Source organism: Mastigoproctus giganteus, chromosome 14, assembly GCF_048544385.1.
Source record: "Mastigoproctus giganteus isolate SK-2022 chromosome 14, ASM4854438v1, whole genome shotgun sequence".
Lineage (NCBI taxonomy): Eukaryota > Metazoa > Arthropoda > Arachnida > Uropygi > Thelyphonidae > Mastigoproctus > Mastigoproctus giganteus.
The window spans coordinates 46,240,229-46,267,480 of NC_143588.1; the positions used below are offsets into that span (position 1 = coordinate 46,240,229).

The 27,252-nt window shown below is 36.8% G+C and overlaps 1 protein-coding gene across 1 annotated transcript in view; it reads right to left on the reverse strand.

Annotated features, from left to right (window-relative positions):
- LOC150075107 (uncharacterized) overlaps positions 1 to 27,252 on the reverse strand; it is a 617,581-nt gene that overhangs the window by 340,864 nt on the left and 249,465 nt on the right. Inside the window, exons 18-19 of the mRNA XM_090388926.1 lie at positions 19,532 to 19,630; positions 2,205 to 2,249 (exon numbers count right to left, since the gene is read on the reverse strand). Coding sequence (XP_090245052.1) covers positions 2,205 to 2,249; positions 19,532 to 19,630 — 144 coding nt within the window. The remainder of the gene's footprint in view (positions 1 to 2,204; positions 2,250 to 19,531; positions 19,631 to 27,252) is intronic.

The window sequence follows — 27,252 nt, forward strand, 5'->3', positions numbered from 1 at the left end:
TGGTGCTTATGTGCATGCAAAGAAGCATCCACATAGTTCCACATATTCATAAAGAATCAAGTCAGCTTAAGTGCTGTTGGCAGTAGCTTCTGCCAGCTCTTAAAGAGTGTGAAGATCACCTTTGTAAAATAGTGTTTTCAATGTTCCTTACAGGACAAGATCTGAAGAATATCTTGACCAATTCATTGAAATAATCACCTTCAAATAGGTCAGAGTCACTTCATAGAGACAATACTAATACTGTATTGCACTAGTAGCATTAGGTGCAGTAGCCCTGTCCACAATAGTGCCCTGCTCAGTTGTCTCTTGAAAATACAACATACCTATTTGTCAACAAGGCATCGCATCCTACACCAACTTTTAGATTGTACAATGGACTTTGTACTGACCACATGCAGCATTTTAGCTGTTGACATAGCCAGATAAACAAAATCATGCTTCATCACTGTCCAAATGTTATCACCATTATCACAAATAAAGCTTCAAAATCATTGACAATATTCTACAGGTTTGTTAGGTCAGTTTTTCTGACTTCAGGCATAGCTGTCACAGCATGGAATGCAGGTGTAGACATTTTCTCAGTGCTTTATATATAGTGGTATGTAAAACATCAATCTGCTGGAAAAGCCAGTGAAGCTGGCTTTTTTAATACAATTTCTGAAATACCATTAATTGTATTCACCAATAACTGTTGGTCTGCCAGACCTTGTACCCCATCATTAACACATTGCACAACTTGTACCACTATTGCACAATATTTTGCAATTAATTGCCTTACACGATTACCATGAAGAACATCACTGAAACTATTCTGTAAATTCCTGTTTTACTCTATCAGTATATTAATCACCATTATTACAAACTTTTTCTATTAAAAATATCCATGATTCAACTGCAAAAACCATTGTCAAGCAATTCTAATCATACTTCAGTAACAACAGACACACACCAAAATCAGACATAGCAAGGCAAAGAGCAGGAACAAAATAAAGATAATTCATGTGTTCTTCAGTTCACTCACATACATAACAATCACTTGTACTTGGTACTCATAGCATAACTGATCTAACTTTCATAGAATATACATAAAATTTTCAGAAGTGCACAAGAATTTTATAGACTCTAAATGAACAAACTCCATTAAAACTCCCTTAAATATTCAGAATTCAAAAAAACTGGAATCAAATGGCAGCACTTCAACAGCAAAAGAGGTAGTCAAACCTTTGGTCATAATAATGCAAGCATCTTTACATTCAGGAGAATTCCCTACAGATTCGAGATGAACATATCTCTGATTTATAAAGGTAGTTCAGTGGGTGAAGTGGGTAACTACAGACCTATAAGTCTGACCACTGTGCTAGGGAAAATAATGGCACCAATAATTAAAAGTAATGCAAAATCGTCCCAACAGGGAATTGCACTAAATTAACATATTTACGTGGATCTGTTGAAGGAACATCATGCCTGATCAATAGGATTAGCTACAATGAAGTTGTCACAAAAGAAATGGATGCAGAGAATAAGTTTGACATTACATAATCAATTTCAGTAAACCATTTGATACTAAACCACATGAACAAGTGTTGTGTAAATTAGAATAATGCAAAATTATGGGAGAGTTATTATTATTGATAAAAGACTGGTTAGGTAGTAGGAGAAACTGTGCAATGTGCACTAAAAATTGACCAATTCAGCCACTGTGTGTGAAAAAAGCCCATAAAAATTTCTCTCATCTTGATGAGATTTAAATCCAAACCATTTCCATATGGTGTGGAAGGACAATCACCATAACCACTGTGCTATAAGCATGTACATCTTACCATGAGTACAGTAAAACTGGAAACTTCTTCACTTCACGCTACATGTTATCACCCAATTTTTGCCACATCTACATGAATGAATCATAATTATCTTAGTTTTTTCCCTACAATAAAGTAATAATTTTTGTTAATCTTTTCACATAAAGTTTAAAATTTATTGAAATTATTGAAAAATTTAGAAATTATCAATAAACTGGAAAGGAAAATTAAAAATTGTAAAGGAACATTCTCACATATAACTGATATGGAAATATTCCAAGGAATTAATTTTTAATAAATCCATATTAGGTTTAAATTATTACTAAAAAAGATAATGCAAAAATCTGTATTAATACCTGGTTAACAAATATTTATTAAAATTACATAACATTTAATATAACTTACTGTCAATCCTCTCTCTCCTGGAATGCCATCCTTTCCAGGGGATCCCTAAAAATAATATTTAAGAGTAAGCATAAAAAAACATTGGAGGAGATAACTAATATTATCTGTTAAGAGTAGAGGTGGCTTATTATACAAACAACATCATTCAGTATGGCACACATAAAGAATAAAATTTAGATATTAAAAAAAAAAAGATTGATGGGGTATTACTACACATACTTCATTAATTTTCATTAACATATTTATTCAAATTTTATATTATTCAATGAAAGTAATGCAATTTTACTTCTTATAATAGGCACACAATTATATACAGACAGTCCATAACCTGCAGGTAAGGGTTTGTGGAAATAAAATTATCCTAAATTATCTACATTTATCATATTACAAGGCAGACCAAAAAATATGCTGGCTGTGCCTGCTATTCAGAATCATAGGAATTTTTAGCCTTGGAATTATTATTATTATTTTTTTCAAATCTGCATCTTTGATAATCTGTACTTCATTTACAGGGCTTAGAGGGGAACAGGTATTCTGTGTTATCAGATACTCAGTCTAAAATACTGATGGATCCAATATCTTTCTATTACAGAAGATTTAGGAGAAGTCCGGTTTGGCCTGCCTCCCTAAAATCCACTCATGCACACCTTCTCGATGGTAAACCCTGTTACATCACTTAGGTGGCAACGAACGCGTAGAGTGGTTTTCTCCAAGATGCCTGGTCAGTGTGAAGAGGAAAAGACCAAACCTTCCAGCATATGACAGCATGAAAAAACAAATGGCCCTGAGTCCCCAGTGGCTTTCACTCCCCCTCTTATGGCAGCAAGAGGATCAGAGTGGAAGCAGAAGGTGCTAAGAATCTCTGGGTACGACCAGGCTGCCATGCACGGAAACTGAACTCGGCCTGTTACAACTTAAGACCGCTCATCGGTGAAGACAGGATATTAGAGCTGGAAAAGGAATTAGAAAATGTGAATTAGAATATCATTGGTTTGGCTGAAACAAGAAGAAGAAATGAATCACTTATAAGTTTATCAAGTGGAAATCTGCTGTACACCAATGGAAATAGTGAAAGGAGTGAAGGTGGAGTTGGGTTTCTGATCCATAAAGATTTAAAAAACAACACTCAAGATTTCTAAGAGATACAAGCTAAAGGTTATAATGATTTATGCACCAACATCACGCCATGATGATGAAGAGGTTGAAGAAATGTACACTGAAATTGAGAGTCTTCTAGATGAGAAGAAAATCCACTACACTATTATTATGGGGAACTTCAATGCTAAGGTTGGGAAAAGACAAAACAGCGCAGAAAGGGGAACTACAGGAAATTTTGGAATTGGTGAAAGAAATGAAAGAATTGAAAGACTTGTGGAATTTGCAGAATCACAAGGATTGTCAGTAATGAACACTTTTTTCAAGAAAAGGGTGAACAGAAAGTAAACATGGAAGAGTCCAAATGGATTAACAACCAATGAAATCGACTTCATCCTCACTAACAGAAGATATATCGTGAATGATGTTACCGTCCTCAATAAGGTAAATATTGGAAGTGATCAACGGTAAGATGTACACTTGACATAAATGTAGGAAAGGAAAAAACTGACTCGAGTAAATAATATAAAGGTCTTTGAGATAACAGAAGAGGAGAAAAAGCAGTATGTGCTGCAACTTAAGAACAAGTTTGAGCTTCTGCAGACTGCTCAGGACCAAGATATCGATGAGGAATATTACAACTTTCTGAAAGTGATAAAGCCCAAGAAACCTATAGGGAAAAAAAATCCAAAGAAGAAAAAATTAGTCAAGAAACACTTGTTATTATGAACCTAAGGTGACAAATGAAGAGCAAGATAAATACTGACAAGGAAAAAATTGAGTATACTGTGTTATGCAAAGCCATTAAAAAGAGACTCAGAGAGGACATAAGAAGATTTAACACAAGAAAAGTAGAACAAGCATTAAGGGAAAACAAAGGACTTAAATCAGCAGCCATGAGCAGTAATACAGAAACACAAATGATACTGAAACTGAAGAATAGCGATGGTGTACTTATAAATAGTAGAGAAGGCATAATTCAAACAGCAGAAGACTACTATAGAGAATAAACAAGGAGCGAGGGAATGATGCCAGCAGTGGGGAAGATGGATCGCAAATTAGCAACACATACAACATACCCGATATTCTTCCTGATGAGGTAGAACATGCATTGAAGAAAATGAAGAATCAGAAACCCCCGGGGAGAAGATGAAGTTACTGTAGAGTTGTTAAAATTGGGAGGAAGAGACATAACACAAAAACTGGTAAGGCTCTTTGCATAGTGCATTAGAAAAGGTATGATGCCTAAGCAGTGGAATAATGCAATCATAGTTTTGCTGCATAAGAAAGGAGATAAATCAGAAATTGGAAATTATAGACCAATTAGCTTGTTATTCCACATCTACAAGTTGTTCACAAGGGTCATTACTAACAGATTAGAAAGAATACTTGATGAGAATCAACCAAAAGAGCAAGATGGCTTTAGGACAGGATTCTCAACTATGGATCACCTTCATGTAATATCACAGCTAATGGAGAAAGCCAATGAATATAAAACACCATTATGCCTGACATTTGACTCCATACAGCATAAGGCCATGTTTTGGGAACTGGAAAGACAAGGCATAGATATCCCATATATTATGATTTTGAAGAAAATATATGAGAACGCTACCTCAATTATTAGACTAGACAAAGACAGTAGGTTTGTTTGTTTATTGTTTGGTTTTTAGGAGCATTAGCAACTAAGGCCATATTGCTCCGGGATATGCAGTGGTCATTCCCTGACTTTTCCGCATCCTCCGTTTTTGGTGGTGACGGGCTCGAACCCCGGTCTAATCAAGAAGCGTGTGCTACGCACTGCTGCTCCTTCCCACCTGGCTGCGGAGGCACACAAAGACAGCAGGAAATTTAAAATCGAGAAAGAAGTTCAACAAGGAGACACAATATCTCCGAAATTGTTTACTTGAGGAAGCTTTCAGAAGATTAGACTGGTCGCAGAAAGGAGTCGTGAATGGACAGTACCTAAACCGTTTACAATTTGCAGATGACAATGTGGTCATAAGCCACGATCCCAAAGAATTAGAGATAAATCTTAATCAGTTATGCACAGTTAGTAAAGATTTTGGACTAAAGATGAATATGGCTAAAACAAAAGTAATGATGAACAAGTATGCCACAGAAAGGGACATAATGATTGAAGGAGCAGTAATTGAAAAGTTGGAGTCACATACTTATCTGGGACAAGTTATTAGCTGTAATAATGATAAATGGCTGGAAGTCAAGAGAAGAATAAATTTTGGATGGATAGCATTCTGGAAATATAGTCACATACTGAAGAGCAATATCCTAGTTTGTCTGAAACATAAAATAATGAACCAATGTATACTCTCCACCATGACTTATGGAAGTGAAACTTGGGCACTCACCAAAAAGAATGGAAGAGAAGATGAGAACTACACAGCGAAGAAGGGAAGAGAAGCTGAGAACTACACAGCGAAGAATGGAATGAATTATATTGGGAATCAGACTGATAGATAAGAAGAGAAACACATAGATTAGGCAGCAAACTGAAGTAAAGGACATTCTTATCAAAACTAAAGAGCTAAAATGGTCTTGGGCAGGACGCATAGCTCGAAGACATGACAGATGGACTATGAAAATAACAGAATGGTACCCAAGAGGAGCTAGAAGAAAACCTTGAAGACAACAACAGAGATGGACAGATGAAATTCATGAGTTTGTGGGTAGTAAACGGATGGCCATTGCACAAAACAGAAGGAACTGGAAAGTTGCTGGAGAGGCCTTCATCCTGCAGTGGATTGAAAATGGCTGATGATGATGATGAATTCATTTACGAGGTCGATAATGTTACAAAGATGTTGCAGGCCATTTTCCAAGATTGTTTTCAGTCCAGTGGATGTACAGTATTTAGAGTATGGAATTTTTATTTGAAAAGGCGCCACAGGGTGACTGTTCTATAGGTATTTTGCATGCTCAATAGGAAGTCTTTTGGCACATGGCAATATGCAGCCTCACATTATCTGCAAGAGAAATCATGTTGCCTTTCAATTCAGGTCTTTATTTATTTATTATTTTTTTTTTTTGTGAACAGTTATAACCATATGCACTCACAACATGTCAGTATAATAAAAACCATTACAGTTTGATTTTCTTGGACAAAATTCTGTTTGTGAACCCAATTTCAAACTTTGCAAAAGTGCAACCAACTTCATATCACAAATTTTCCAGTTATATTTTGTGTCATTAGTTTTTCTGAGGAGGATTTCGATTGATAGAACAGCATTTTTGAGTAGTATTTTCATCCTTCAACACAACAGCCTTTATACTAACGTTTTGATGAAACTATAACAAGCTTCCTGTATTCAGTGTTATGCTTGTGATCAAGAAAGTCCATTAACCATCAATATTGCTACAGAAGTGATATCCCATCATAGATAGAAAACTATTAAATCCTTTTGGCAGCTGTGATACCCAGATGTGATTGTGTATTGTGTGAAAATCCATTTCTGTAATCTGAAACCCAGGAGTTTGGCCTGACGCTTAAGAAGATTTGTCTCAAATAAGGTCATTTAGTTCCACTTTAGTAACTGAATAAGGATAGCTCTCTTGGGGGTGGTATATATTCTTCATCCTTGTTGGACTTCCACTAATTCACACCTTTACAAGATGATATATTTTCATCTAAAGTTCATCTTTGAGGAGGCATAAGAATTGACATGTTATCACAATGAGCTACTGGCTGTATTACAGAAAGTAGATTTGGGTACTGAAGCATCTCTTTACTTTTATGACAGAAAGCCAGTCTTTAGACAGCTGTGGTTAAACAAAAGCAGATGGCCTTAAAATTCTCTTACAATGCTGCAAATGGCATACATTTAATTTTTCCATTCAATCATCCTTGATCACTGTGCAGCATCTACAAATTGTTCTTTTGCACTGTTTAATTACCACAAGCATAAAGAAACTAGATTTTATTAACACGCTACGAAGACAAATAAAAATTTCACTCAAACATGAGAAATTATAGAAACATGTAAAAACAATTGAATTTGAGTCATATATTAAATACAAATCATTATTTTTGCACATAGCATTTAACATAGTACTTGGCCACTTTGTAGCTTAGTGCTATTTATATTAAACATAATCCAACTGGTTAACACATTCTGTGGTGTGTCATGATCTGTCACAATATAATGAGTGATTTAAGACCAACAGACACTATTTTTCAGGAAATTAAAATTTTAAAATGGAATTTAAATTCATTTCCTGCTATCATTTAAGTGCAACTTGTCATTAAGTTTTGTTAGCAAGAGCTTATATTTTTTACAGTACTCATCGCTATGAATCCATGTGGCGTGAAGATGTGAATTTTAAAAGTGAAAGTTAAATTAAAAATGCCCAAAGGAAAAAGGAGTTCACTTCTCTTTACTTAGGCTTTCGAAGCCTCCGTAGCCGAGTGGGCACGAGCGGGAGTGCAGTAGCACATGCTCTTTGAGTAGATCGGGATTCAAGCTCCTGACTGCTGAATACGGTCGATCTGCCAACCCACACTGGACCAGCATAGCAGATTATGGTCCATTTCCCTCAGCATGAATTGTTGAGTAGGCTTCCATCCTGCAGTGGGTTGATAATAGCTGCACTTTACCTTTTTTTTACATAATTAAAACCATAATGAGAACTGGATAACCAAGGGTCTTGATGGGAGACTTTCATGAAACGTCATCCGTTGATTATTTCAAGAAAAGGAAGCCTGGATAGGATACACTTAAATAGAAAGGGTGCAAGAATATTTGCTGATGCTATCGAGGCAGTGTTAGGTGGGTCGGAAAACTGATAGCTTGTGGGGGATACAAGGAATAATGGTTTAACAGTAGTCACAGGCAGAGGTGAAGGTGATTCTTGCACAACTTCTATTAAAATAAGTAGCGACCTGGAGTGAGGGGTGTTGGGGGGTTTTACGGTTTCAGGGACAGATGGCAGTCATCGTGAAAGAGGTGGGTATATGGGATGTGTTAGGGTAACTAGGAATAGGAATAGAAGCAAGTATGCTTGCATGTATACCAATGCTAGAAGTATAGTAAATAAATTTGATGAATTTGAAGTGTTGGTCAAGACATCAAAGGCAGATATTGTTGGGGTAGCAGAGACATGGGGTCACACAGATATAACAAATGCAGAACTGGAATTTGGGGAGTACAATGCGTACAGAAAGGATAGACAGGATAGAAAGGGAGGAGGTGCTATGCTGAATCAAAAGAAGTGCACCCAGTTCATATAGATGAACAGTGCACTGTTGAGTCAGTTTGGTGTGACATAAGCACTGTGAAAGTAAAAATAAGAGTAAGAGTGTGTTATTGGCCTAATGACTCATATGAGTACAATGAACAATTGTACTCATTTGAGTCATTAGACTTTGAGAGTGTGTTATAGGCCTAATGACTCAAATGAGTACAATGAACAATTGTACAGAGACATAGAGTGGGCTAGTACATCAGAATGTCTTATAATGGGGGATTTTAACTTCCCAGATATAGACTGGAACTTGTGGGTTGGTCACTCACACACTAGTCAGACTTTTGTGGATTTATTCGATGATTGTTTTCTGCAGCAGCATGTTCGAGAGGCAACCAGAGAGAGTAATACTCTTGATCTGGTTATCAGCAGTGATCATTCGTATATTAAGAATTTGCAGATAAAGGAACCACTAGGTGGCAGTGATCAGTGTACTAATGAGGGATTTACTTAAAGATTTAATTACCATCAGTGGTAAAGGAAAGGGTTTTTGCTTCCGTAAAGGTGAGTACAGCGGTCTCAGAAAGTTTTTAAATTCTGTACAGTGGGATCAACTGACAACGTTACCAACAGTAACTTCTAAGTGGGAAGCATACAAGGAATTAATCGTGGATGCTACTAAAAGTTTCATACCTATTAAGAAATATTGTTCAAGGTTTAGGCCTAAATGGCTATCTAATGAACTAATGAGACTCATAACAGAGGAGAAAAATGCATGGGATGCATATAAATTATCAAGCAACTCAGAAGCCTATGGCAGATATAAGCTAGTCTGTAATCAGGTCACAAAGGAGGTTAGGCAGGCGAAGGAAGATTATGAGAAACCCTTGGCAAAAGATGCTAAGAAAAACAGCAAGGATTTCTTTACTTATATAAACTCTAAAAGGAAGGGGATGAATCTGATTGGTCCACTTGACATCGATGGTTCAACTGTTGATGATCCTGCTCAGATAGCAAACAAACAATGAGTATTTTGCATCTACATTCACACATTAGGAATTATTAAGGTTTTAAAATGGCAGAAGGTTATCAAATTGTAGCAGGATACTTAATGATTTTGTAATAACTGAGAGCAAAGTGGAGGAGAAATTGTTGAAGTTAAACATAAGAAAAACGCCTGGGGTGGATGGGATCTATCCAGTTATATTAAAAGAGGCGGCAAAACAACTAAGCAAACCCTTAATTATGAGAGGTTCCCAAGGAATGGAGATGTGCAAATGTATTCCCAATTCAGAAAGGGGGATCAAAGGGTGACACGAGTAATTACGGACCAGTTAGTTTAACTTCTGTTCCGGGTAAAATGATGGAGTCCCCAATTCACGAAGGGGGATTGAAGAGTGACATGAGTAATTATAGACCAGTTAGTTTAACTTCTGTTCCGGGTAAAATAATGGAGTCACTGGTTAAAGATGCATTGCAGGATCATCTAGACAAGACTGCAGCAATAATTCAGACACAGCATGGGTTTGTTAAGGGAAAGCCTTGTGTGACAAATTTGATAGGATATTATGATGTGGTTACAAAGCAACTGGATGCAAAAAATAATTTTGATATCATATATTTCAATTTCAGGAAACTTTTGACACTGTTGTGCATGGAAGACTATTGTACAAATTGGAGCAGAATGGTATTAAGGGTAAGTTGCTACAATGGATAAAAGGATGGTTAACTGGGAGAAGACAGAGGGTGGTAATCAATGGGTGCTGCTCTTTGTGGACTAATGTTATTAGTGGAGTTCCACAGGGTTCGGTGTTGGGTCCACTGTTGTTTTGTATATTTATCAATTATATTGATGAAGGTATATCAGGCTTAATGTCAAAGTTTGCAGATGATACAAAGGTTGGCAGGGTTGTTAATGACAGTAATGGCAGTGTGCTACTGCAACAGGATCTAAATAATTTGGGCAGATGGGCTAAGAAGCGGCAACTGAAGTTTAACCTTGACAAATGCAAAGTACTGCATATGGGTAGAAGTAACCCTGGAGAAACGTACCAACTGTGTGGTACTACACTTAAGGTGGTAGAAAATGAAAAAAAAACCTGGGAGTAATTGTGCAGTCAGATATGAAGTTTTCTGAGCAATGCAGACAGGGTGCCAGGGAAGGTCATGGAGTTTTGTCAATGATATATAGGAATTTTGCTAGCAGGGAAAAGGATGTGATTGTCTCTTTGTATAAGGCAATGGTCAGGCCACGCCTTGAGTACAGCGTACAGGTCTGGAGGCCTCATTTTAGGAAGGATGTAGATTAACTTGAGCATGTACAGAGAAGGGCAACCAGATTGGTGAGGAGGGAATGAAGGAATCCTCTTACTAAGAGCGGGCTAAGTTCTGCAAATTGCAGTGGCTGGAGACTAGGCACCTGCGCGATGATCTGATTGAGGTGTATAAGGCCTTGAATGGTTTGAGCATGCTGAATTCTGATGGGATCCTTCCACTTGTTCAGATTACGAACCTAAGGGGGCATAAATTCAAATTAAGAAAGGACAGATGTAGAATAGATGTGCGGAAATTTGCCTTTAGCCAGTGGGTGGTTAATTGCTGGAACAAACTTCCATCTGTCGTTGTGGAAGTTGATAGGTTGAATAAATTTAAAGAGGAACTAGACAGGCATTTGGAGGGAATGGTGTGATTTTTTTTTTGGCTGATGTTGCATAAGCTCATACACTTGCTTTCTTGCATCACATGCCACTACTACTACTACTAAACTCTCAGGATGCACAACTAAAGCATGTGTCAGAAATTTTGTGTTAAACTCCATATTGGCAAAAGGTTGGCTGGTAGTTCTGTAATAAGAATGACATTCTGAGAGATCTGATGGAACCATTCAATAGCCAAAGCTTCATATAACAATAATTTGTGACTTTAAGTTGAATTTAATTTCATTAAGCTTATTGCTATTTGGTGGTTGTGGTTATGTGATTGCATATTGGCTCAATTCTGTTGCAGAATACAGTAAAATCTCATTAATACAAACTCAGTTTATACAAAGTACTTGTTTATATAAAGCACATACCATTCTCCTGCAAAAGGATAGGCTTTTCTATGTAATTATATTAATTTATTACAAAATTTGGTTATTATGTATTACAAAGTTCATTTTCGCCCTGTGAGAAATAAATCTTATTTTGTATGTTTAATACAAATCTTGGCACAGTTTTTCGATTATTGCCTCTGGCCACCGAGTCCCTGCTACCCAAAGGATGGCACTGACTTGTAAGAATTTACTTTTGTGTAAACAAAACCAGTTTATGGTAGCTGCAACATAAGTGCATTCTGAAAAGCATCATTGTGAAGGATGAGCTGCTAAATTAACATAAGAATAAAAACAGTTTTTTCTAAGTTGTTTACATACACTCCCTCGCTCTCCATGGATTAAGGTCAGTTGCAATTGTTACACCAGTTCAGAGTCCTTTGCTACAGTACAGTACAATCTTTTTTTCTTTTTTTTTTGCCATTTTATCTGAGCTGATGTCTTTTTTGGAACTTGTCTCTTTAAATTAATTTAAAGTTTGTTTATATTAAATCTCATCTAGCAGTGTTATGGCGACAAAACATAAACAGATGGATTTGAGCCTGGAAATTATACAAGAGGCTGATAGGAAGGAACAAAGCAAAACGGACATTGCAAAGGAATATAACATCCCTTTATCTACTTTATCTACAATATTGAAAAACTGAAAAAAAACTAGAAGTGCATGACACTGTAGCAGCAATAAAAAATAGGAAACAAATTTGTGGTGCAAAACACAAGGAGCTTGAAACAAAACTTTTCAAATGGTACCAACAAATGCATGCATCTAATTTGCCAATATCAAGTCCAATTTTACAAGAAGAGGCAAATTATCTAGCTCAGCAAAATGGCATTAGCCACTACATATGTATCAGTGGCTAGCTACAACGTTTAGAGACAGAAATAACATGGTTTCGCAAAACGTTTGCTATGAGTCTGGATTAGCAGACAAAGAAAAGGCTACAGACTGGTTATTTCTTTATATTTCTTAGTTGGTATGTAAAGCCTAGTAGCTTCCAAGATAAGTTCTTTGAATGCTTCCCATTTTGAATGTGCTGTTGGTAACATCATCAGTTGATCCCACTGTATAGAATTTAAATACTCTCTCAGTCCATCGTAGTCGCCTTTACGAAAGCAATAACCCTTCCCTTTACCCCTAATGGTAGTTACCTCTTTGAGTAAATCCCACTTCAGCACACTGTGATTACTGCCACCTAGTGGTTCATTTACCTGCAGATTCTTAATGCATGAAGAATCACTACTGATAATCAAATCAAGAGTATTACTCCCTCTAGTTGCCTCCCAAACATGCTGATGTAGAAAACAATCATCCAATGGTTGTGTTCTGTACAGTCCATTCTTGAAAAATATGAGGCAGAGGATATTGTTAATCTTGACGAGACATGTTTATTTTATAATTTGCTGCCAAACAAAACGTGCTGTTCATGGAGTCTTATCATGGTGAAAAATTAAGTAAACAAAGATTCAACTGTTCTGTTCTATTATGCTGCAATTCAGATGGCAGTACAAAACTACACCCACTTGTAATTGTTAAGTTTTCCAAGCCAAAACGTTTTAAAGAAGTTAACAAACTTCCCTGTGATTATGAGGTCAATAGAAGTGCTTGGCTTACGGTAAAAATTTTTCAGTCTTGATTATCAAAAGTGGACAGAAGAATGACTTCAGAAAAAAAGGAACATTTTGATGATTCTAGATCATTGTACAGCACATTCTGCTGAAACACTTAAGTTGACAAATATACGGCTATTGTTTTTACCTCCCAATACCACCATTTTTTGCAGCCATTGGATCAAGGCATTATTCATAACCTCAACAGAGCATATAGAACCCACCTGATAAGGTACTTAATCCATAACACAGAAGGAGGGAACAATTTGCAGCCAAACTGGAATGTCTTGGATACTATCTGTAATCTTGTTATTGCTTGGGACAGTATTGCATCAAGTGCAATAATCAACTGCTTCTTTGGAGAGAATATCATCAAAAAACATTGAGGAATAGAGGAAGTTGAAGGAGTGGAATTTGGTGGAGAATTCGAAGAGTCTGTGAATATGGATGATGATGTTGCTACCAGACCAATGCCAATGCCAGAAGAGCTGCTGAGCACCAAGCAAAACAATTATGTTTTTGTTACCAGTGACAGCGAAAGTGAAGAAGCACACACATTGCCATTTAAAAAGATGCCCAAAATGCATTGAGCAAAATAGGAAATCTGTTAGCTTGCCGTAATGTTGATAAAGAAACAACCAACTATTGTATTTGATAATGTCTGTGCTGTAGTTAAAAAATGCATATAGGACAAAAACTGGGCAAAAAACAACATTTGACTCTCTTTAAATTAGATTAATTTATTAAAAAGTTAGGTTTGTATGTCTCTTTCTACACTAAGACTGTAATTATTTTTACTGTGAAACAAAAATATTATATATATCAAAATATATACTACAATATTTTCATTTCTGTTAAAATCTTTTCTCTTAATTTATCTTACAAATAAAATAAAATCTTTAAAAAATGTGTTATTCCTATTACTGTATTATTAGACAAGGGCTTTGTTTTTATTGTTTTTTATTTTTATTATTCTATTTTATTAATTTAAAGTAATTATTTTTTCATTTATTTTTGATATTATTATTATTAATAGATATACAGTATGTACCAAAAAAACCTGTAAAATTTTACACTTTTGGGGGATCTCGTTAATATAAACCTCGTTATTACAAAACTTGAAAATGTAAGTCCCTTGAACTTTGTATTAATGAGATTCAACTGCGATTAGATTGAAGACTATTTCTATGGTAACATGCTCTAACATTTGCAGTCTTGATAGATCCAAATTTTACAGTTGTGCTGCCTATATAGCATGCATTAGAGGCATGTTGACATTTGATAACATATATATAATATTGTTTATATCCTGAATATTATATATATATATATATATGTTTCTTTATACCTATTAAATAATATGCCTAGTCTATATTATATGAAGAAAAATCAGAATCATGTCAGTACCAGAAAATATGTTACTAAACTGTCAGGCTAACTGACTATGGTATGGAAGTATCACTTTAATGGATTGTTTGTCCTTATTATTTAACTGCTTAGAAGTGGAAAAATTATTTATTCTATTTCTTTCTTCTGAAATAAAGAGTATTATTTATTAACTGAATTAGGTATTTCCTATAGCATGGTTTAGCTATGCATCCTGGGAGCTAAGTTTCACCTTTAAAACTACACATGACTTCCTTTTCTTTAAATAACCAACTGATGATGTTTCACAAAAGTCTCCTGTCAAGACTCTTGGTTATTCGGTTCACATAATGGTTTTAATTATGTACGACACTCTAAGTAAAGAGAAGTGCACTCTTTTTCCCTTGGAGCATTTTTAACTTACTTTTAAAATTCATATCTTCGAACCATATGGATTCAGAAGTGAGCACCATAAAAAATATAAGCTCTTGCTAAAAACTTATTGAAAAAAATAATAAGTACTATATGCCCTGTCTATAAATAATTCACACTGAATGCTTTATATAAATTAACAATTATTAACAACAATTCTCCCGTTCCATCTATTATTTCTTTCCATACTTCCAGGAACTTAGCTAAATGGATGCGTGGTGAAGAAACAAGGAACATGAATATTCCAAACTATTACTTAAATATTACACAATTAAGCTTCATATTAAATTTTTAAGTTGATGTCTCATTCATTGTGTCATTCCAAAATATGCTTGTATATGGACTAAAGACACACATCATAAATATCCGTGCATTATTCACCAAGCTTCATTAGCAGTAGAGAAAAATGAACTCAAGAACAAATTTCGTGATAAATATGAATTGTTTAGAGAAATTCTTTACCAGAAATTTTGATTAAAAAGGAACATGTCTCATAATTTGTAGTCTAATTTAGTTAACCAAATTCAAATACATATTACTGCCATACAATAATCAGTAACTATGAGACATGATAAAAAAATTGGATATAAACAGGACACCCCTCAACTTACATCAGTCATAAACCTTTCAATGAAAACATTTTTTAATCAAGAATGATCGGCACTTGAATACGGGTTTTAATTTCACAATTAGAGACAAGCAATACCCCATAAAAGAAATCTTAATTGAATTACAAATGAAATTAAATAATCACCCTGACAGAAACAGATTAATGCATGAAGCAAACACTGTTATTAACACTAAAACTAATACATGTTTGAACATTAATCTTGCATCATTAGTTTTGATGGGAGATGTTTCACGAAACTCTTGGTTATTCAGTTCATATTATGGTTTTAATTATGTATGACAACTAAGTAAAGAAAAGTGCACTCCTTTTTCTTTGGAGCATTTTTAACTTAACTTTCACTTTTAAAATTCATATCTTCAAGCCACACATTCGTGTGGCTTGAAGATATGAATTTTCAACTTGGGAAAGAGGAAGAAGTCCACTGGTGCTAGCTTGGGAGAGTAGGGCAGATAGGTGATCTGTACAATTAGCATTAGCATTAGTAGAGGCATATGATGCAAGAAAGCAAGCTTATTCAGCATCAGCCAAAAAAAAAAAAAAAACCACTCCCATTTCACCCCTCCGTTCGTTCGAAATACCTGTCCAGTTGAGCTTTAAATTTGTTTAGGCTATCAACTTCAACAACAAGTGATGGAAGTCGGTTCCACCAACCAACCACCCGCTGGCCAAAGGCAAATTTCCGCACATCTATCCGACATCCGTCCTTCCTCAATTTGAATTTATGCCCTCTGAGGTGATTATTCTGAGCAAGATGAAGAATCCCATTGGCATTGAGCATGCTCAAACCATTCAAAGCCTTATACACCTCTATCAGATCACCTCGCCGGTGCCTAGTCTCCAGACTCTGTAATTTGCAAAACTTAAGCCTTTCTTCGTAAGAGCAACCCTTTGTTCCATTCACTAATCTTGTTGCCCTTCTCTGTACCCGTTCCAGCAGCTCTACATCCTTCTTGAAATGAGGCCTCCAGACCCGTATACAGTACTCAAGATGTGGCCTAACCATTGCCTTATACAAGGGAATAATCACCTCCTTATCCCTGCTAGAAAAATTCCTATATATCATTGACAAGACACCATGAGCTACTCTTGCAGCTCGTCTGTACTGCTCAGAGAACTTCATATCTGCCTGCACAATTACCCCCAGGTCCTTTTCATTCTCCACCACTGTCAGTGTAGTACCGCAGAGTTGATACGTTGCTCTGGGGTTACTGTTTCCCATATGTAGTACTTTACATTTGTCAATGTTAAATTTCATTACCAGTTAAACAATGCCAGGTTTCATCAGAAATGTCTTCATAACAAGTGCAGAATGGGTCGGGCATTGTCATGCAACAAGAACCAGCTGCCTTTCCCTTAAAATTGTGGCCTCACCCACAAAATCTGCTTCAATAGTCTTTGTAGCACCTGTACATAAAGCACAGCTTTTTCAGGTACAAATTTCTTGTGAGTCACACCCTGTTTGTTGAAAACCATGATCAGCATTGTCTTGATCCTGGCCTTCTGTAAACAAAACTTTTTTGGGCCTTGGTGATGACTTGGAAGTCCACTGCATGCTCTGATGCTTTGTTTCTGGGTGATAAAGAAACACCCAGTGCTTATCTCGAGTAACAATACAGTTGAGGAAATTAAGATTGTCTTGACAATCTGGAAGTCTGAAGTCTTTGCATGATGACCCTCTTCATTACTTCTGCTTATCTGTGAGGCTGTGCAGCAAAAATATTGTACAGACCTTCCTTTCCCTAAATCTTCATGTAGAATTTAATGAATCATCTCCTTATTCATATCCAACTCATTGGTCATCATTTTGAGGGTCAAATGATGATCTCTTGTCACAATTCCCTGAATTTTTGCAACTCTCCCCTCATTTTTAGAGGGTGACGGATGCCCACTTCTTGCGTCATTGCAAACATCCTCATGTCTGTCTTTGAATCACTTATACCATTCAAACACACTGGTACAATAATGCTTCTTCATCATAAATAGTTTTAACATTCATAGGTTACTGCTGCAGATTTTCCCAGTTTAAAGCAAAATTTGATATTTGTTCTTTGCTCCATTGAAAAATCGTGATACAGAAAGTATCACGATTCAAGCCTACTTGAATAATCTCTGTACCCACATCTGTTGGAGGAAGTTTGAACAACAACATACCACTTCAGTTTATTTTCAAACTCATCGAACGTGACTGCAACAGCACCAGTCCAAGAACTTTATTGCCACACCTTGTAAGCATTATTCATAATGTAATAGAACACAACTTAGAATAAAAAAGCCTCAACAAAAATATCTGTAGTAGTAAATATGCATGTGGATGTTCAATGTGAGGTATTAGCATGAAGCATCCATTAAAACTTCCAGTGTTCAGTTGTAACATGTAGAAAAAGTACTGGGTCCTTTTGAGTACATTTTCATAGTAGTACAGCATTACTCCTGCTTATATAAAAAAATGGATCTTATGAAAGACAGTAAGAATGCACATGCATTTGTAAAATTACCATCTGTGAAGCAAAGGGAAAGATGGGAGTTTTCACTTTGTACAGAAAATTCTGAAAAAAAAACATTCTGCCAGACAATATTCATATAGAAGTGGTGTTAAACAAAGTTCTTGATAATAAAGAAAAACTACACATAAAATAACTAAGTGACACTACTGAAGAAAGAAAATGGTCACAAAGAGCATCTATTTAAAGGATAGCTGGTACAGTAGTTGGTATAATGGTTGGTATACGTGCAATTATACAAAAATCACATGAACTGGACCTGTTATATTGGACAAAATTTGGCACTGAAGATGCAATATTTATTAAAAGTAAGAATTTTTGTTCAACAACTAGTCATCTCAGATTCCTATCTGCCCATCTGACTGGATATGTTAATAAATAACTTAGATTCCTGGCTTTACAAACTTTGTGAAATACTTCATGGTGAGAGCATGGTAGTTACATATAATGCACATAATTCTTAGTATATGCTGTCACTGTCAGCCCATACTGAGAATAAGTTGAGATGTTGATACACAATGCTGCTGTCATTTCAGGCACAGAAACTTTTGTTTTACATAAAAACAATTTATAAAAGATGGAGTTGGTGTCTATTACTCCGTAGCCGAGTGGGCAGGAGTGGGAGTGCAGTAACACACGCTCTTTGAGTAGACCGGGGTTCAAGCCCCTGACTGCTGAATACGGTCGATCTGCCAACCCGCACTGGACCAGCATGGCAGATTATGGTCCATTTCCCTCAGCATGAATTGTTGAGGAGGCTTCCATCCTGCAGTGGGTTGATAATGGCTGCACTTTACTTTTTACTTTTACTGCAAAAATATTGTAAAAATTTTTATAGAAATGTTGTTCACAATCATTTAATGAGAGAGAAAGGATCTAAGCCTGTAGAAAATTCTCAAGGAGTAACCTTAACATGACGACATGGCAGAATATTCTCCACATGAGTGGACACCACTCAAAACATGTTCCAGACCCTAACTAGAACTGTGGTTTTAACTTAACATCTTAAATATGCTACATGACTTGAAAGTTATATTCCATGCATATGGATTACTTTATCTGGAGCAAAGTATATAATTCATCTTTACCAGTTTTAACTAAAGACAATGTACATAAACACTATACTACAACTTATCCATGGTACTGTATAAAAATATATCCAACAATGAGAGAAGGCTAACAAACAATACATGAAAGTACTGTACAGTACAGTAAAAATAAATTATCTTTTAAAATACACCAGTGCAAATAATGAACCTTTAAGGTGTTACTATTTTATTATGGGATAATCCCAAAATAAAGTGCATAAGGGAAAAAAAATAATATGTTCTGTTCAAATCTCGTGAATGAAAGTTGCTGTGTTGATGTTTACAAAAACAACAATTTTTTAAAAAATGCAACATACCACAAGGCCACGTTCACCATGTATTCCTGGTGTGCCAGTTTCACCTCTGGGTCCTGTTAAACCTTGATTTCCTTTAGGTCCTAATGCTCCAGCATCACCCTTAAAAAAAAAAAAAAAGAAAAAAGAAAAAAAAAAGCATAATTTATATTGTCTGAAAATCTCCCATACAATCAAACCTTCTAAATATACCAACCTTGGAACCTGATCTTGCTAGATTTTGTAATTTGTCAGATTTAATCAGGCCATTTAATAAATAAGTTAATAATTTAATTAATTAATTTAACTAAAGACAATGTACATAAATACTATACTACAACTTATCCATGGTACTGTATAAAAATATATCCAACAATGAGAGAAGACTAACATACAATACATGGAAGCACCGTATAGTACAGTAAAAATAAATTATCTTTTAAAATACACCATATAATCAAAGGCAAAACACACAATCACTTTGCTCAAAGTGCACTGTGCAGTTTCAAAAACAATACAACCATTTCCACAATCCTCTTCATTACTCACTTTTCTTTAGGCAGCATATTTAAGGGTAAATGCAAGTTACATATACCATACTACCTAAATTACAACACCAGTACACACAGTGCAAATAATGAACCTTTAAGGTGTTACTATTATATTATGGGATAATCCCAAAATAAAGTGCATAAGGGAAAAAAAATAATATGTTCTATTTAAATCCCGTGAATGAAAGTTGCTGTGTTGATGTTTACAAAAACAACAATCTAAAAACTGCTTATGGGGTTAGGTGACTGCATTTCATCAGCTTAATGCATCATGCATGAATTATGAAACTCAGAAACTCTGAGTTCTCTATCATAGTTATCAATGAGTTGCTATTCTTGTGAATAGCAACAAATAATCCCATGACCTAACTCATTTCTATATGTGGTTGGAGCACAGTAAAAACTTTTATAGTTCTGAAGTGACATCTCTGTTCTGTACAGCCAGCTCTCATGCGGTTTTCTGGATTTATCCATTTTCTTAAAAATAATTGTTTAATGAATCTCGGAGATTCATCTGTGTTTGATAAGATATAAGAAGTACCCACAATATATACAAAATAAAAAGAGAGTTTTTCTAAAAAAATATTCCAATTCATATTGCTGGGGATTTCCATTTTTTGGCTTATTGGCTTAAATTCTCAGCCTACTAATTTAAAAACACTTCAGAAACTAGTATTTCATTAATAGTTAATTAAAATTAATTAAAGGAAGTAGGGAATTTACAGCATATCAGTTCATGATATACTGTGTGTATATCATGTGTATATTAGTATACTTTACTAATACTAATTATCGAATTCCTGCAAAATTTTTAACAAAAAAAATCACATAGCTTTATCACAGATTTTATCTATCACATTTATCTCCCTATAAATTCTCTTTCTCTGTTCTCTTTCCAAGATGAAAAATTGGAAGGAAAGTAAAAACTACTTTCCAACATTAGTGACATTAAAGGCAATATGATGTGATTGGTTGCATTTTTTTTTTTTTTTTTTTTATGTAAACCCCAAACACGAGAGGTATTTGAACCTATAGTAATTAGTACCATGCTTGGGTTGGAGGTTGAGAAGACAAAAGAAGATATTTGCTCCTATATTTGATATAGGTTTCTGTAGACTTCAGGAAATACATATGAAGGAAGGTTGTTCCAGAAAACAGCAGTTGAATGAATAAACAAAGAATATGAAAGGTTGCTCCTGTGAGTTTGAAGTTGGACAGTAAATGGATGTTGGGTAGTGGCTGTACGTGTTCGGACTGTTTTGAAGCAGAGAGCAGGAACTGTAGAAGCCAATTCAGAAGAGCAGTGCCCAGGAAAATATCTATAAAAGAGGCATGCAGCAGAAACAGAACGTCTATGAGACAGCTAGTGGAGAGACTCTGTTAGAGATGAATCATTAATTAATCTAACTGGCCTCTTCTGAATGGAATCAAGAAGCCTGAGAGAGGTTTTGGGAGCACCACCCCAAATGTGGGAACAATATTCCATGGCAGGGCGGATTTGCGATTTATACAGAGTGAGCAGCCGTTCGGAAGAAAAGTAACGCTGAGAGCAAAAGAGAAAACCAAGTTTTTTGGATGCAGAGGAAGCAATATTTCTAATGTGCTTGCACCGAGAGAGATTAGAAGTCAGGGAAATCCCCAAAAAGATATATCATTTTGCCTAGAAATCGGAGTGTCACCAAAGATAAGCATAGAAGCAGAAGAATCCTTTTTGCGAGATATAAGACAAGACTAAGTTTTAGAAGGATTGAAATCAAATAAGTTGTCTTTGCCCCACTGGAGAATTACCTGAAGATCAGCATTTAAGGAATTGGCAGCAGATTTTCGAGAAGTTGAAGCTGATTGCGCAGGGCAAGGTTTCTCAAAATGGAAAGTGGAATGCAATGTGCTATCATCGGCAAAACTATGCAGAGGATTTCCAGTCAATGGAAGAAGGTCATTAATATACAAGAGGAAAAGAGTGGGGGAAAGAACTGGACCTTGGGGGACACCGGCATTAGTGGAGAAGTTAGAAGACAGAGAGCCATCTATCATCACCCTCAGTCAGCGATCTGAGAGAAAACTGGATAACCAATTACAAAAAACCATTTGGCAAACCATAAGATGGAAGTTTGTTTAGAAGACCTTTATACCAAACTCGATCGAAAGCCTTTCAGATGTCAAGAGCAACTACTTGTGTTTCACTGAACCTATCCATTGAATTAGTCCATAAATGGGAAACATAAGCCAGAATATCACCAGTGGATCGACACTGGCGGAATCCATACTGGCGATCGTTGATCAGACAGAAGGTTTCTAGGTAGTTTAAGAGTTGGCAGTTAATTGATTTATCCATTACTTTAGCATTAGCATTTTTAGCATTAGCGTTAGTAGAGGCATTTGATGCAAGAAAGCAAGCTTATGCAGCATCAACCAAAAAAAAAAACAAAAAACAACTTCCACTTCACCCCTCTGTTCATTCAAAATACCTGTCCAGCTGAGCCTTAAACTTATTTAGGCTATCAACTTCTACGACAAGGGATGGAAGTCTGTTCCACCAACCAACCACTCGCTGGCTAAATGCAAATTTCCGCACGTCTATCCTACATCTGTCTTTCCTCAATTTGAATTTATGCCCTCTCAGGTGATTATTCTGAGCGAGAGGAAGAATCCCATCAGCACTGAGCATGCTAAAACCATTCAATGCTTTATACACCTCTATCAGATCACCTCGCTGGTACCTAGTCTCCAGACACTGTAATTCCCAAAACTTGAGCCTTTCTTCGTAAGAGCACCCCTTTGTTCCATTCACTAATCTTGTTGCCCTTCTCTGTACTCGTTCCAGCAGCTCTACATCCTTCTTGAAATGAGGCCTCCAGACCTGTATACAGTACTCTAGGTGTGGCCTGACCATTGCCTTATACAAGGGAATAATCACCTTCTTATCCCTACTAGAAACATTCCTATATATCATTGACAATACACCATGAGCTACTCCTGCAGCCCGTCTGCACTGCTCAGAGAACTTCATATCTGCCTGCACAACCACCCACCGGATCCCTTTCATTCTCTACCACTGTCAGTGTAGTACCACAGAGTTGATACGTTGCTCTGGGGTTGCTGTTTCCCATATGTAGTACTTTACATTTGTCAATGTTAAACTTCATTTGCCACCTCTCAGCCCATCTGCTCAACCTTTCCAGATCCTGCTGCAGCAGCATAGTGTCAGTAGTGTCCTTGACAACCCTGCCTACCTTTGTATCGTCTGCAAACTTCGACATTAAGCTTGATATACCATCATCAATATCATTTATGAATACAGAACCCAACACTGAGCCCTGAGGGACTCCACTAATAACATTAGTCCACAATGAGCAGTGTCCATTGATTACCACTCTCTGTCTTCTCCCCCTCAGCCACCCCTTTATCCACAGCAGCAATTTGCCTCCAGTGTCACACTGCTCCAATTTGTGTAGCAGTCTTCCATGTGCAACAGTATCAAAAGCCTTTCTAAGATCCAAGTATATAATATCAAAGTTATTTCCTGCATCCAGTTCCTTTGTGACTGCATCATTGTATCCAATCAAATTGGTCAGGCAAGACTATCCCTTACAAACCATGCTGTGTCCGAGCTATAACTGAAGTCTTGTCTAAATGATCCTTCAGTGCTTCTTTAACTAGTGCCTCCATTAATTTTCCTGGAACAGAAGTTAAACTCACAGGTCTATAATTGCTTGTGTCAGCCTTTGATCCTCCTTTGTGAATTGGGGTCACATTTGCACATCTCCAGTCTGCGGGTACCTCCCCTGAGTCCAAGGAAGCTCTCATAATTATGGCTAAGGGTTTGCTTACTTCAGCTGCTGCCTCCTTTAATATAACTGGATAGATCCCATCCACCCCGGGTGCCTTTCTTGTGTTTATCTTCAACAGTTTCTCCTCCACTTTACTCTCAGTTATTACAAGATTCTCTAGCTTACTGCTAGAGTTTAATACACCTCTGGCTTTCCCCTCGCTAAATAACTCCTCATGTGTGAATGTCGATGCAAAATATTCATTTAGTTTGTTAGCTACCTGAGTAGGATCATCAACAGTTGACCCATCGATATCAAGTGGACCAATCTGATTCATCCCCTTCCTTCTAGAGTTTACAAAACTAAAGAACTCTTTCCTGTTTTTCTTTGCATCCCTTGCCAAAGATTTCTCGTATTCTGCCTGCGCCTGCCTAACCTCCTTTGTAACTTGGTTACAGATCAACTTGTATCTATCAAAGGCTTCTGTGACGTGTGTTAATTTGTATGTATCCCATGCATGTTTCTTCTCTGACATATGCCTCTTCATTTCATCTGACATCCATTTAGGCCTAAACCTTGAACAATATTTCTTAGTTGGTATGTAAAGCCTAGTAGCTTTACATACCAACTGTTGGTAACATCATCAGTTGGTCCCATTGTATAGAATTTAAATACTGTCTCAGTCCATCGTAGTTGCCTTTACGAAAGCAATAAACCCTTCCCTTTACCCCTAATGGTAGTTACCTCTTTGAGTAAATCCCACTTCAGCACACTGTGATCACTGCACCTAGTGGTTCATTTATCTGCAGATTCTTAATGCATGAAGAATCACTGCTGATAATCAAAGCAAGAGTATTACTCCCTCTAGTTGCCTCCCGAACATGCTGATGTAGAAAACAATCATCCAAAAAATCCACAAAAGCCTTGCTAGTGTGTGAGTGACCAGCCCCCAAACTCCAGTCAATATCTGGGAAATTAAAATCCGCCATTATAAGACTCTCTGATTTACTGGCCCACTCTATTTCCCTGTACAGTTTCTTATTATACTTATCAGAGTCATTAGGTCTATAGCACACTCCTACTCTCAATTTTGATCTCCTAATGCTTATGTCACACCAAACTGATTGGACATTGCACTGTCCAGCGATGTCCACTGGCTTCACTTCCTTGGATTTTATGTATTTCTTAACTAATAGCATAACCCCCTCCTCCCTTCCTATCCAGTCTATCCTTTCTGTAGACGTTGCACTCCCCAAATTCCAGTTCTGCATTCCTTATATCTGTGTGACACCAAGTCTCTGATATCCCAACAATATCTGCCTTTGATGTTTTGAGCAATACCACAAATTCATCAAATTTATTTACTAAACTCCCTAGCATTGGTGTACACGCAAGTATACATGCACCTATTTCTATTCTTAGCTACCCTAACACAACCCATGTGTTTACTTGTACCGCAATGACTCCCAGCAGTCTCTGAAATATCCTGAATCTTGTTTTTCAGGCTTTTGCTCATTCCAATAGAAGCAGTGCACCTCTGCCAGTGGCTACTGTTAATCTATTCGTCTTTGTATCCCCCCCCCAAGCTAGCATTTTCCGACCCACCTAACACTGCCTCGATAGCATCAGCAAATATTCTTGCACCCTTTCTATTTAAGTGTATCCCATCCCTGTAGAAGCAATCTGTCCTGTTAACAAGTACAGTCCAGGCTGAAAAAAATTCTACCCCTTGAGCCTTGCACAATCTTTCCAGGGCCGAAATGATCGACAAGGCTCTCATCGTATACTCCCTCCTATCGTACTCTAGAAAGAGTAGAAGTAATTGCAATGGGATGATAATTGGATGAGAGGAATTTGTCACCCTTTTTAGGAACTGGCTGGATATGAGGAAATTTCCAAGCAGAAGGAAAAACACCTTTGGAATAAGAAAGTGAAAAAAGGCGGCAAAGAATAGGAGTAAGTTCAGGAGCACAGGTTTTGAGAACAAATGGAGAAATACCATCGAGACCTGGAACTTTCTTAGCATCAATATTCGTCAAAATCCTTCTGACATCCTTTTGACAGAAGACCACAGGAGGCATTGAATGGAGCATGTTGGGAATGGTGGGAGGTGTTTTACCAAGATCATTAATACACGAGTCGGAAGAAAAATGGGATGCTAGCAGGTCAGCTTTATCCTTGGCTAAAGTGACAACAGAATCATCTCGTTTGGACATAGGTGGGAGCAGAGATGGGCAAAAGATGCGGCCAATAGCTTTGACAAGAGACCAGAATGCTCGGCTACCATTAGGGCAAGAAGCAAGTTAGCATTAGCATTAGTAGAGGCATATGATGCAAGAAAGCAAGCTTATTCAGCATCAGCCAAAAAAAAAGAGCACCACTCCCATTTCACCCCTCCATTCGCTCGAAATACCTGTCCAGTTGAGCCTTAAATTTGTTTAGGCTATTAACTTCAACAACAAGTGATGGAAGTTGGTTCCACCAACCAACTACCCGCTGGCCAAAGGCAAATTTCCACACATCTATCCGACATCCGTCCGTCCTTCCTCAATTTGAATTTATGCCCTCTGAGCTGATTATTCTGAGCAAGATGAAGAATCCCATTGGCATTGAGCATGCTCAAACCATTCAAAGCCTTATACACCTCTATCAGATCACCTCGCCGGTGCCTAGTCTCCAGACTCTGTAATTTGCAAAACTTAAACCTTTCTTTGTAAGAGCAACCCTTTGTTCCATTCACTAATCTTCTTTTCTACTCTTAGCCTGTTCAAACTCTAGTTTGGACTGATTAATAACTGCTTTACAATTGTTGCAAGCTTTGGTTTAGGCAGAAAATGAAACTGAAGAATTAGAAACAAGCCAATTACGATATGCAACGTTCTGCTCTTGAAGAGCCTTAACACATTTATTGGAAAACCAAGGTTTAGATAAAGGACGAGAATTTAAAGTCGAGTGTGGGATAAAGGATTCCATTTCTACAACAATAATTTCACTGAGACAATCTGAGCAAAAGTTGACATCAGAAGTTTTGAAACAGTAATCCAACCAAGGAAAAGAAGAAAAGAAATCTCGCAGTTCATCCCATTTTGCATTCTTGTAATGCCAAACAACATGAGGTTGGGAATAGCCATGAGATAAAGGCTCCATTGGAGAAGAGACAATCACCAAGTTGTGATCTGAAGTGCCTAAAGGACCTCTCACTTCGACCTTGTACTTAGAAGGGTTGTTTGTGAGAAACAGATCAAGCGTGTTGGCTGTATGATTAGGATTGTCTGGTATTCTTGTAGGTAAATGAACAATCTGTGCAAGGCCATTAGTAATTGCAAAAGCCTCAGCATCTCGACCAGCTGGGTTGGTTGTCATTACTAGAAAACGGAAGCCAGCTGGAGTTGTGAACATTAAAATCACCAAGGAAAATTACCTC